This window comes from Canis aureus, chromosome 25 (assembly GCF_053574225.1).
Source record: "Canis aureus isolate CA01 chromosome 25, VMU_Caureus_v.1.0, whole genome shotgun sequence".
Classification (NCBI taxonomy): Eukaryota; Metazoa; Chordata; class Mammalia; order Carnivora; family Canidae; genus Canis; species Canis aureus.
Genome location: NC_135635.1, coordinates 15,081,661 through 15,094,799, shown reverse-complemented (window position 1 = coordinate 15,094,799; position 13,139 = coordinate 15,081,661). Strand labels below are relative to the sequence as shown.

The 13,139-nt window shown below is 34.8% G+C and overlaps 1 protein-coding gene across 4 annotated transcripts in view; it reads right to left on the bottom strand.

Annotated features, from left to right (window-relative positions):
* Positions 1 to 13,139, bottom strand: part of CPNE8 (copine 8) — a 320,247-nt gene that overhangs the window by 106,628 nt on the left and 200,480 nt on the right. For all 4 annotated transcript variants that reach the window (XM_077870491.1, XM_077870492.1, XM_077870490.1 and 1 more), the window contains one exon: positions 8,651 to 8,724. In XM_077870491.1, the coding sequence (XP_077726617.1) occupies positions 8,651 to 8,724 (74 nt within the window). The remainder of the gene's footprint in view (positions 1 to 8,650; positions 8,725 to 13,139) is intronic.

The window sequence follows — 13,139 nt, the reverse complement described above, 5'->3', positions numbered from 1 at the left end:
AAAAATCGAAACATGTACACATTTAACTGAGATTCAGAGAAGCCTGGAGGAATGGTTAGATGGATAGTAATTACTATGCATTTTCAAGAGATTTTTTTAAAAAAATATTTTATTTATTTATTCAAGAGAGAAACACAGAGATAGGCAGAGAGAGGCAGAGGGAGAAGCAGGCGCCTCAAGGGGACCCTGATGGAGGACTCGATTTCAAGACCCTGGGATCACGCGCTGAGCAGATGTTCAACTACTGAGCCACCCAGGTGTCACAACGAGATTTGATTCATTGCCAACAGCTAGCTACTACAATGACCAAACGTTTCTAATGTATATCCTTTATCTAAAAAGAGATGTTAAAAAATAAATAAAATAAAATAAAATATAAAGATGTTATTGGGGATGCCTGGGTGGCTCAGCGGTTGAACAATCTGTCTTTGGCTCAGGGTATGATCCCGGGGTTCCAGGATTGCGTCCCGCATCAGGCTCCCTATGAGGAGCCTGCTTCTCCCTCTACCTGTGTCTCTGCCTCTCTCTCTCTCTCTGTCTCTCGTGAACAAATAAATAAAATAAATAAAATCTTTTAAAAAAAGAAGAGATGTAATTGTTTTCTCTGTTTTTTCCTACCAATAACTCATGTCTCCTGGTTCCGACAGGGCCATCATGCTGCTACATGTGTTCTGTAGTTCTGAGTTCTATACCTCACCTGACAGCCAGTGGGATAGAGTATTTACCTCTTCAGGGCTCAGTTTCCTGCAAATGGAGTTAGTACATGCCTAATTCAACTTACAGTGTAGAAACAGTATCCAGGGGAGGGTAAAAAAAGAAACTGTATATTGTTAAAGAATCCTAAAACACATGTGCAGTATTTTTCATTATTACTGAAATGTCAAGTCACATGTCCCAGATGAGGCTTTTGAAAAATCTATTATTTGGAATGGAAAATGAAAAGAATTCAGCATGAGAGTTGGTATACTTGTTATTGAAATATCATCATTCTCGTTTTTATATCATATAAAAATAACTGCCCTATCTTTACTTAAGCAATTATGTGAGGGCCACTATCAGCTCAACATTAAATACTCTGGCAATAAATTGCTTGATTCTATCTTCATTTACAATGGTTACTTAAGTTAATAAATATGTGCTGCTTGAGGGCATTAGTTCAACTTCCCTTCAGAGACATGATGATTCTTGAAGCAACTTGGAAATGTTTGGAACCATTAATGTTGTGAAACCAGTAATTTTAGGTCTTAGAGAAAAAGGCACAGTGAACACATTTGAGAATGTTGAATAATATCTGAGTGTAATATTTAACAGTTGAACTAAATCGTTTTTTTCTCCTCTAGACAAAGCACGCTCCAATCTCGTACTATACCATAGCTATGTTAAATTTATTTTGAAAAAATTGTATTTGATTTAAGTAGCTATTCAAGATGTGCTTTCAGAAAAAAAAAAAAAAAACTATTATGGGTAAGCAGGCTTTAAAATGGTCAGGTTGTTACAGATAAACCAAATTAAAATTTTGAGAAATCAAATAATAGCAAGTATAATACCTTTTATGCAGTGAACACAGTCTCTTTTAAGGTAGAGTACAAAATTACTCTTTTCTTTTTAAATAAGACATACGGTAGGCAGAAGCAACCTATGTGACTATAATTTTACCTTGTCTTGCTAAACCAGGAGGAAAACTCAACCCAGCTTTTAGAAAAGTGTAGTAGAAAGGTGACAAAGCTTTCTCTTTCACCTGAAGAGAGCTAAGTGAGGGTAAGAGAAACTAACAGAGCGAATATAATCTTCAACTGAGAAGAGAACTGAAGGGGATGTGAGCTTGTGTGAAGTCAAATTATCTAACTTTGGACAAGACTTGACATTTTTAACAAAAAATCAAAGAGGTGCAAAAAAAGGTTAGAGTTTTTTTTTTTTCTCTGAAACTATAATTAGAAAAGTGAGAAAATAAGAATCAACAAGATTGAGGATTAATGAGAAAAAGATATCTAATTGCTATAGCTTACTTCATTCTTCTTGTAAAAGGCATCGATTTAAAAAATAAGTATTTAGTAGGCTTAGTATATAGTAATTATCCCTTAAACTTTCTTTTTAAGAGTTCAGTTTTTCAGAAATCAGTAGCTATTACATACATTGGAGGGAAAGGATGGTACCTCCAGCAAACAGTTGATCTCACCGGTTTACAGGTTTACTCTAACTTTGTTCTTTTATTTTTTTAAAAGATTTTATTTATTTGACAGAGTGCAAGTGAGCACAAGCAGGTGTGGAGCAGAGGAATAAGGAGAAACAGACTCCCTGCTGAGCAGGAAGCCTGACCTGGGGCTTGATCCCAGGATCCTGAATCACAACCCTAGCCAAAAGCAGATGCTTAACCAACTGAGCCACCGATGCGCCCCTCAATTTTGCTCTTATATTTTTCTTTGACTCTTTAGCTTTACTTACACACTATGGACATTAAACTCATTTATCTTTTTACCCTCTATTCTCCCAAGCCCTGGAATTACACTGCCCAGGTTCAGGGCCTGGTTCTCTGACTTATTAGCTGTGCTATCTTAGACAAATGGTTTTCCACTTTTTGCCTCCATTTCCTCTTCTAAAAATGAGGACAATAAGAATAATACTTCATCAGGTTGCTACATTAAATAAATTAACATGTAAAGTGCTCAAAACAGTGTTCAACTCATAATATATACTATATGTGATAGTTGTAATCATCACTATTACTATTCATCAACCTATACATGTATATATTCAATATAAATATGAAACTATATTGTTAATAGTTTTCTATTTACATTCACATCAAACATTAAATACAAGGACTATCCTTCTCCATTTAGCCCTATCAAATTTAAGTACAATATCAGTTGTCTTCTAAGTAATTCCTGGCCTTTTTGTTATTTTAAAACACCCAATGCTTCAACTCCCCAGCAAATGCTATGAGATGTGCTAATTTTTTTTTATTGAAGTAAATTAAAATTCATATTTAAGAAATTGGTGCTCTGGGATGTGAAAACTCAGATTCACAACCACCCTTCTCATAATACATGCAGTTCTACTCATATTTAAAACATGTTTATAAATAATGAGCAAGAAAGAAATCTTAGTTTTCAGCTGAAGAGGAAAGTATACACCACATTTAACTTAGATTTGTTCAGTGGGGCCACAAAATCTGCCTTCCTCTTGAATACTGGGGGACCTTGCCCCCATGGTGAGAATCACTGCCATAGCGAGTTCCTGTTATTAACAGGCGTATACCTCATCCGACCTGTGTGCTGGGGGTGGACAAAAAGTGTTAAGAACTTTCTACTCAGTAACCTAAATTATCTAAACCTTTCCCACAGGACATTCAGCTCTTCAATCATTTCACAAGGAACTTTTCCTAAGTGAGAGATGAAAATGACAAGTGACTTCATTTCCTTTACCTCTTTTTAATGTCAAATCTTACAGCTGTCAGGACAAAATATGCCCTCTATAACATTATCGCTCATATCCTTCCACGATCATTTTCCATTCAACTTCTCAGACCACTCTGATTATTGTCTTTTTTTTAATCATTCATTTCTGATCACTGTACTGGGGTTCAAAATAATGCTCACATATTTGTGGGTAAGTGTTGTTCATTGACTGTCCCCACAAATTAACTTGAACCCTTAAAATGTTCAATCTAAAGGGATAAATCAGTTTTTACTTTGCACTGATTTAATACATTCATCTGAAGAATGCCAATAAATGCATTCTGTTCTGTAGAAATACACTATATCTTTGATACTCTACATTTTTATTATTATCATCATTATTATTATTATTTTAGCATCCATCTAATACAAGGAAAATGTTCTACATGGCTGCTCTAATGGCTAGCTTTGCCTATTTGTGAAAACAAGTTTTGAGTCAGTTTGGGCAAATGGACTTTTAGTTGCTGTTCTGCTCAATTTTACTTGATTGTTCCTACTGTGCAGAACTCCATTAGTGATTTTCAAGTCTCAGCCTTCAAGGTTATTATTCTCCTTTTAATGGAAAATATGATTTAAATATAATTTTTAAGAAAATGATAGGCTAGCCAACAGCTGCATGTAGCCAGTGAAATGACACTGCATTATACACAACGGCCAATTCATAGCACAAACAAACAAATAGAAAGTCTTTACATATATTGATCTAAGAAAATAACTCATTTAAGTTTTAGAATAACAACCATAGGATCTCATCTTGCTTACTTTTTATACTATAGTCATGAGATTTAATCTTGAGGCAATGAATATAATCACACATAAGGCTGACTACAGTGTCCCATGTCAAGGTACAGCTACTATGAAATATTGACATAAAAATGCCTTTGCACTGGACTATGCCAACATACTATCTAATAATAATAACTAATATTGGAATTATGCATTTATTGAGCAACTGGTAGGTAACAGGCCTTCTGCTGAAAGATTTATACAATATCTCATTAAATTTTTATAGGCATGTTACCCATATTTTCAATTTATAGAAGAGGAAACTGAAACTTAAGAGAGTTTAATTAATTTAGATCAGATACTTACCAGCATCATTCACTATTTGAACCTAAATTGACCTAACCCTGATACATGAACCATTATAGTAATATGAAAAGGGAAATAGATTTTAACAATCTGCATTAAAATATTGGCTTTTATGAGACGAGATGTGTTATAACAGAAAGATTGCTGCTTTTGGAATCGGAACTGTTAGAAATTTGGATCTACCAATTTATGACCTAAATAATTTTGCACAAGTTGTTGTAAGTTTCCTTGTTCATTAATTATTACAAGACAAAAAGTGACCAATATTTTGAGGAAGATATAAAGTGGTTTGTGAATAAACTGACAAAGAAGGGAAATTAGTTCAGGGGTGCGGAGAGCACTTTGTGCAAGGCTATATAGTGGGAACTTTCAAAATGTAGGATTTCAATCAGCATGGATAAGGAAGAAGCATATTCCAGGTAAAATAATAAGAAAAAATAAAAATAAGAACAATGGAAATGTGTGATGCAAAGACAGTTGGTAGTCCTGATTATCTAGACAAGTGTGTGTGTGTGTGTGTGTGTGTGTGTGTGTGTGTTTGTGTGTGTGTGTGATATTAGGTAAAGAGGAAGATTAGGGTCTGGTCATGGAAAATCTTATGTGTTTAGGTTTTAGAATAAATTTATACATAATTTTTGTCAAGAATTTTATAATCAGACATTTTAAAGTTAAATCTTGACTCTATTTCTTATTAGCTACATGACAACAGACAAGAAAAACTGAACCTCATTTCTTTCTTTCTTTCTTTCTTTCTTTCTTTCTTTCTTTCTTTCTTCCTTCCTTCCTTCCTTCCTTCCTTCCTTCCTTCCTTCCTTCCTTCCTTCCTTCCTTCCTTCCTTTTTCTCTTTCTTTCTTTCTTTCTTTCTTTCTTTCTTTCTTTCTTTCTTTCTTTCCTTTCTTTCTTTTTTTTTTTTTTTTTTGTAAAATGTAGTAGTCAAAGTACCTGCATAAGGTCAAGTAAGGATCGAATGAAGTGATACTATAGCTCTTAGCCTGCCAAGCATAAAAAGAACTAATAAACGACTCAATATTATTATTATATGAGGAAGTTGGAAGCTACTTAAGGTTTGACATAATAATGAGAACTCCATCCAATACCCTCAACTTTCTGCAGAATCTCAGCTACCTTTGGCCTTTGTTATTATTTGCAGCCTTAGGCTTTTGTTTGCCCACTTAAAAAAACTGGGTTCCATTTCCAGTGCATTAACTTGATTTGCTTCAACATATAAGAAATTGGAAGTAATGAAAAGTTTAAAAGAGCTTAAACAGACCCTATTTTCTGGTGATATTTTAACCAGCAGTATTTACAGCATCAATTGTGATGGCTTAGATATTTTCTGATGATGGAAAGATTGACAGTATTGTCCTTGGTGTGCCCTTATAAATCACTATTCTAAATATTCTAGAGTATTTCTATTCTTGAAAATAAGTCATTTAAAGAACATTTTAGTGGATGGTGGAACTTGGAAAACTGTGATGGTGGAATGTTTTTTATTTCTTTTAGATGGGGGAGGGGCAGAGAGAAAGGGAATCCTAAGCAGGTTCCATACCCAGTGCTGAGCCCAATGTGGGGCTCAGTCTCACAACCCTGAGATCATGACCTGAGCCAAAATCAAGAGTCAGATGTTTAACCTGCTTAACAGACTGAAGCCAACCACATACCCTTGGGATGCAGGAATGCTTTTAAAACCTTACTTCAGGTGAGAGAATATGCTAATTCTTCAACACAATATAATATGTAAATGGTTACCCAGTTTACTATTGTTAAAAGACCAAACCCCATTTAGGAACATCTCTGTGAAATTAGACCAGGGTCTATCAAATTCCCTTAACTAAATGTAGGCATGTAAGTCAAGATGTCACAGTCATTCAGGAGGCTACTAATTCTCTGGGGACATTTTAATTTCCTATTCAGTATCTATAAGATCTAATGACTCTCTCAGTTCAACTTTATGTAGTAAAATCCCTTGAGTATTTAGTTACATCCCCAGGAGTCTTCAGGATATTTGGGGATCTCAGTGTTACTGTAAGGTGGAACACTGGTCTCAAGAGACACTGGTCTCTTCTTTCAAGAAGAAACATGATTATATGAATATATACCTTATACTGATAAGTAATAAAGCATTTTCATGTGCTACTTCCTCTGAGACTCACAACATCATGAAAAGAGCAGAGATGAAAGAATTTAAAGTCTAGAGATAATGAAATGAAGTCTCAAAGAGATTTACAGACTTGTTCAAGATCAGTGTAACAATATTGTAATTTCAGAGATCTGGGTCCAATCTCAATATTCTGCCCAATGTAGTATATCTGTTGAGAGACTAAATACTTTCATGATCAAGGATGTTTTTATTATATAAATGCTAATAGGCATGACTGTTGCTTGTCACTAGCAAAACAGATCATCCCTCTCAAAGGAAATCTTAACAATGCAGGCAATTGTAATTACCTCTTCCAGAAAAAAATAGTAATAAGTTTCCCTTTAGAATCATGGTGATGCTATGAGACATACGGCTGCTTCTACCGATTTTGTAAAAATGCATTAGAGTAGCAACATAACACATTCCAAAGAACTTCAAATTCATACTTCCCTTCAGTAATTTGATTTTTTGGAAACTATGAGTCAGGCATTATGAAGAGCTTTTAGATAAAGTGTAATTACTTAGACCTATAATTATGCTAATAAGGTTAAGGTGAACAATCATGTGTCTAATTATGAAAACAAAACACCATGGGATACTTAAATAAATGGCCACATCATCATGTTCCTTTTCTCAGCTGCTTTTAACCTAATCATTCATGTGTGTGTGTTTTTTACTCTACCAAGAACATTAAGTTAAAAAGTTTAAATCATATTTATTTTCTTTTAAAAAACTGTTATACAGATGTTTCTATTACAAAATTTAATTTTGCTGCCTAATAAAGTACAATGCTTTTTAAAATCTTTATCAACATTAATCTTTATATTAACATATTTATAGATTATTTTATATTTCTTCCTCAAATTATTTTAACCATTTTTGGTGGTCTTTTACTGAGTTCTATTTCAGAAATGTTTTTATATACATGATCTTATTTAATCTTTACAACAATGCCAAAACACTGAAATTTAGAAAACTCATTCAAGTCATCATGGTGGATAGTTCGGGATTTGAGCCAAATTCTGCAATGTTCCAAATTCCACAGGATTCTCTTAATGACTGTTTTTTGGGTGAATATACAGGTTTTTATTAAGAGGATAATATTAAAGTCCATTATTTGCTCCTTCAAAATTTTTATAGCATGTGTTGAGACCTTTGCTTTCCTACTTTAAAAAGTGCACTTCACAGCTTTTTTTCTCGTGTAGAAACCTAAAGGATATGGAAACCTAATATGTAGCCATTTAGTTGAATTAACTGCTTGCTTTCAATAATAAATTTGAACTATATTGATTGGTTGCTGATTTTTTCCTTCTATTCACTCCCTGAATAGTAGGCTTTAGTTATGTAATTTTTCTTGATTTTAACAACTGTAAGTTATATATGCTATATCAATTATTATGTTATATTATATCATGATTATATATCATATATCATCTACATATTACATTCAAAATTATATATAATTTATATTTTAATATAAATTTCTATATTTACATATAATTATAAGATCTATTTCTCCACTTTTCTAACTGTAATCTAGGGAGGAAAATAACAATATCTAAAGTTTTAGTTTGTTACCACTAAATTTATTTACACTGAAATATAATCAGCTGTCTTAAAATATATTTAATCTTTTCTGAGGACTGAACAATGAATAGATAAGCAGTATTAAAAAGTCTGTTATATTTCTAGTCTCTAATTTTACCAAAGATCTCAATGATATTTTCTGGTAATATGAAAGTAGAAAAAGACATATACTATTTTATAAATGGTGAACCTGAAATACAAGAGAGTCACTGGGTACTTTATTTCAGGCCCTACTTGCCATGCATTTCATAGAGAATCAACCAACTAAAATAAATAAAACCTAAGAGTCCTGCTTTCAATGTAATTTGTTTATTTACAAATCAGAGCTGACATGTTCCTCACAATGAGCAAAATAATTTCCAAATTTCTTACCTGTACAATATCCCTTTCAGCATATTTTCCCCTGGAAGAAACTCTTACATCATCTCCATCCAATTCAACCATTGCTTGAAAATAAAATAAGACCATTTATTCAGTGCAGTTCATCCATATACTCTAACAACGTAGGTGACAGGAAATCAAGATGCATGAAGTAGCAATGCGTCCCATGTCAAGGCAGAAAGCTTGTTGATCCCTTCACCTCCTCAGTCATTCTGCCACAAAACTTGACTGAGTGAAAATTTTACAAATGAAGAAAGCTAGCCCAGACTTCATGTGACCCTTTGAAAGATGGAAGAGCCACTGTAGTATAGGTGTATCTCCCCATCTCAGAGGTTCTCAATTCTGGATTGTATACTTACGTGACTGGGCAAGTGATGCTAATCCATTCCACTTTTGTTGTCTTTCCAATTTAAGAAAGGTAGCACTAACCTCAGAATTTCCAGTAACAATTTGAACTTTATTCTCATTGAAACTACAACAAAGCTGTCTATCCATATTGCCCAACTTTGACTGTATTTAATGGATTTTAAAACAAAGAGGTATTTGCTCCGCCCTACATGTTTAGATTAAGTATGATTTTCTGAAGTGTGATTTTTTTTCTTAGTTAAATAATCTCAACATCACACAGATCAGCTGGTATTTGTGAATATTGTGATATAAATGGACAGCTGGTAATAAAGTAATGTTATGCTGCAATTAAGAGCATTTTCCAGGGTTTATTAAGTTTTCAGTGAGAATTCTCCAATTAATTAATTACACGAAGAATGCTAATTTGTGTTTAAAGTATAATTCTATTACTGATAATTCACTTTGTATACACATGACATTCACCAGAGTCCAGAGGGCCACTGGTCAGAATATAATCCTCAAATTTTCGTTACTGTCTTAAGTGTTTGGATAATGCATCTGGGTTAAAAACATTGTTTTAAATTTTACTTTTCTACACATATTCATGAGTCAATTTCTGAGCTGAAACATTGATAGTGCACATAATTGATAGGGCCACTACTCAGTAATTTGCTTAGATATACAATATATGTCATAATTTAATAAATATATATTATCAATAGTAAAGAAATTAACTTATTGAAAATACAAAAGATCTACAAAACAAATAAGCAAAGAGAAAAAATAAGAGAGAGACAAGGCAAGAAACAGACTCTTAATTAAAGAGAATAATCTAAAAAAAATAAAGAGAATAATCTGATAGTTAAGGGGAGGTAGGTGGAGGGATGGGTAAAACAAGTCATGTGGATTAAGGAGTGCACCTATCATGCTGAGGACCAGGTTGTAATACGGAAGTGTTGAATCACTACACTGTATGCCTGAAACTAATATTACACTGTATGTTAACTAACTGGAATTAAAAAGAAAACAAAGAAGAAGATGAAGTAGAGGAAGAAGAGGAACAAGAAGGAGAAAGAGAAGGGAAGAAGAAGGAGAAAAAGAAGAAAAATTTTTTTTCAGAAGATCTATTTTTCTTCCATACTTATTAGAAATGTGAATAGGAGAAATCATGCTCAAATACTTCTAATAGTTAATTCCTTTCTTTGGTTTTGTTTCTTTCAAATTTTTCATATGACTGAGATATAAATGCACAAGGATCATGAAAAGCCAGCAATTGCAGGAAGTTCTCCTTCACTCAAATAGAAAACAAGAATTTGATGATCATCCGTGTCTCACCTTCCACAATCCCCTACAATTTCCATCAGCCTTTGTGAACGTTTCATTCCAAAGAAGGCAGATGACAGTTATTCAGGAAACCATGTATTAGAATGGGAACCTCTAAACTATCTCCTACTTTTCAGCATGTACTTTGAGTTAAAATGCTGCAGGAAGCAAGAACTGGAGGCTATGCTTTGAGAACAAGGAGAAAAGACACAGGATAGAAGCAGTGGAAGGGTCCTATTGACCCTTCAGGTTTTCACCTGCTCCCAGGGAGCCTGAGACTGTGAGCCCCAGCTCCCCACAAGTACTTGTCTTTGGAAAAAAAAAAGTTTATAAGAGAGAGAATTATACCTCTTTCTGTGGGTGGGAAACATAATGAAATCTGAACCCCTTCTATTTCTTTTTTTTGTATATTTTTTATTGGAGTTCAATTTGCCAACATACAGTATAACACCCAGTGCTCATCCTTTCAAGTGCCCCCCTCAGAGCCTGTCACTCAGTCACTCCATCCCCCACCCACCTTCCCTTCCACTACCCTTTGTTCATTTCCCAGTTAGGAGTCTCTCATGTTCTGTCTCCCTCTCTGATATTTATATTTTCTCTTCTTTCCCCTTTAATCCCTTTCACTGTTTTTTATATTCCCCAAATGAATGAGACCATATAATGTTTGTCCTTCTCCAACTGACTTGCTTCATTCAGCATACTACCCTCCAGTTCCATCCATGTTGAAGCAAATGGTGGGTATTTGTCGTTTCTAATGGGTAATATTCCATTGTGTGTGTGTGTGTGTGTGTGTGTGTGTGTGTATATATATATATATATATATACACACACACCACAGCTTCTTTATCCATTCATCTTTCGATGGACACCGAGGCTCCTTCTACAGTTTGGCTATTGTGGACATCGCTGCTATAAACATCGAGGTGCAGGTGTCCCGGTGTTTCACTGCATCAGTATCTTTGGGGTAAATCCCCAGCAGTGCAATTGCTGGGTCGTAGGGCAGGTCTATTTTTAACTCTTTGAGGAACCTCCACACAGTTCTCCAGAGTGATTGCACCAGTTCACATTCCTACCTGAACCCCTTCTATTTCCATTTCTCCCCTTCTACTAACTCAGATCAAAGCTGGTAGCCCAACGCTGCTTTAATTTGACTTTTTTGCCTTTTAAGGATAAAGAAATCTGCCTTGAGAAACCCTTCTTTTCAATAAAAGTGCTTAATGGAGGAGTGAAAAATCACAGAAAGTTCGAAATTGTTCTTATTAAAATACAGAAGTGAGACTTTTGAATACTCACTAATCTAATAGTTTATTCTGAATTCCTCTACCTCAAAGAACAGATGACAAGATACTGCCTTTCTTGCCCAGGCAAATAATGTCTTTCTTGTTAAACATGTATAGATGTTGATTTAGGTGGTTAACTGGTAACTTGTTCAAATTTTATCTGTCTTATCCTATGTCAGTTTATGTTTGTGATATGATATATAAACGTACTCTACGGTAGATCTGAAAGTGCAGAGAGAAGGGCTCTTCTTAATCGGACAACACAATCTGAATGCAAGTCAAAGATTTTCTATATGACACATGAGTATCAGCCCTTTTCTTACTAGCCACAGAGAGAAGAGAGGTATTTTGAGAGGAGAGAAAAAAAATAGAGAAGCATCTATGTTTCCTAGTGAAATAGTCCACTTTCCTAGTACTGGCCTGGAAGAGTTTCCTTCCTATTAAAAACTTTTGTCATGGTGAAAGCTACAGTCATGTGTCCCAGGACCCAGACTCCTCATCCCCATGTTTGCCAGAGGAAAGTGTCACTCTAATTCCCAGGAAGGAATTCGACTGGGAAGGCAACTTTCCTCTTTGCCTATAATCCTCACTCCCTTTTTCCAAATGGAAAGAGGACTGACTGATTCGTGGGATTACTAAAATGAAGAGAAGGGATGGATTTTGAAATCCTTCTCATTAGGAGCAGCCTATCTTCAGTTTGAATGTAATTTCTCCCTGTGCCATGATTAATAGGCCAGGCTCTGCTGTTGTAGAGAGGAGGCCAGGAGATAAGGCGGAGGTCATTTAACCTTGGCAGAAAAATAGTGACAAGTCTGATTCTGTGCAGAGGTTAACCCAAATCCTCCAAATCTGCCTTGTTAGTAATAAAAACCTTATATTGTGGTCTCTGTCTGAATGATTCCTTTTTTTTTTTTTTTTTTTTTTGTCTGAATGATTCCTACACATTTTTTTTTTTTTTCCAGTTTGGGAAGTCAGAGAAGGAAATGATAAATTATCATACCTCAGAACCCTCATAAATAATTCATTGGGAACAAAACAAATGAAGAAAATAAATAGCTATGGCAGCTGGATGAGGGTAGTACCCAAAAAGCTGTACCTGCTGCTCTGAAGAGAAATATATGACCAGAAATATACACCAGGAAGGGGCAGTGGTTCTGTAGTCACACATGATGTGTGCAGCTCTTGAGGAACAAGTGAACTAAGGTTAGGTCATACACCTAACCACAGACTTCCCCAGGAGCCAGAAAGACCTGGGATCTACTCAATGAGAGGTGCATCCTTGAGGCAAAAGCAAGTCAGTAATGAAAAGAAGGCAGGAGTTATTTTACCCTAGCCATCAGTGAAGTTCTTGAGTCACAGTCTATCACTGATTAATGCAGATGATCAAGCACATGAAGCATTAACTAGAAAGATCTCTCTTAGCTTTCTTGACTCCAGAGAGGTTGTCTCAAATTCATGCCTGAAGCACAGTGCACACAGATGTGAATATTCAGAGACCGAGAAGATATTAACAGAAGCAGCAGCAGTCA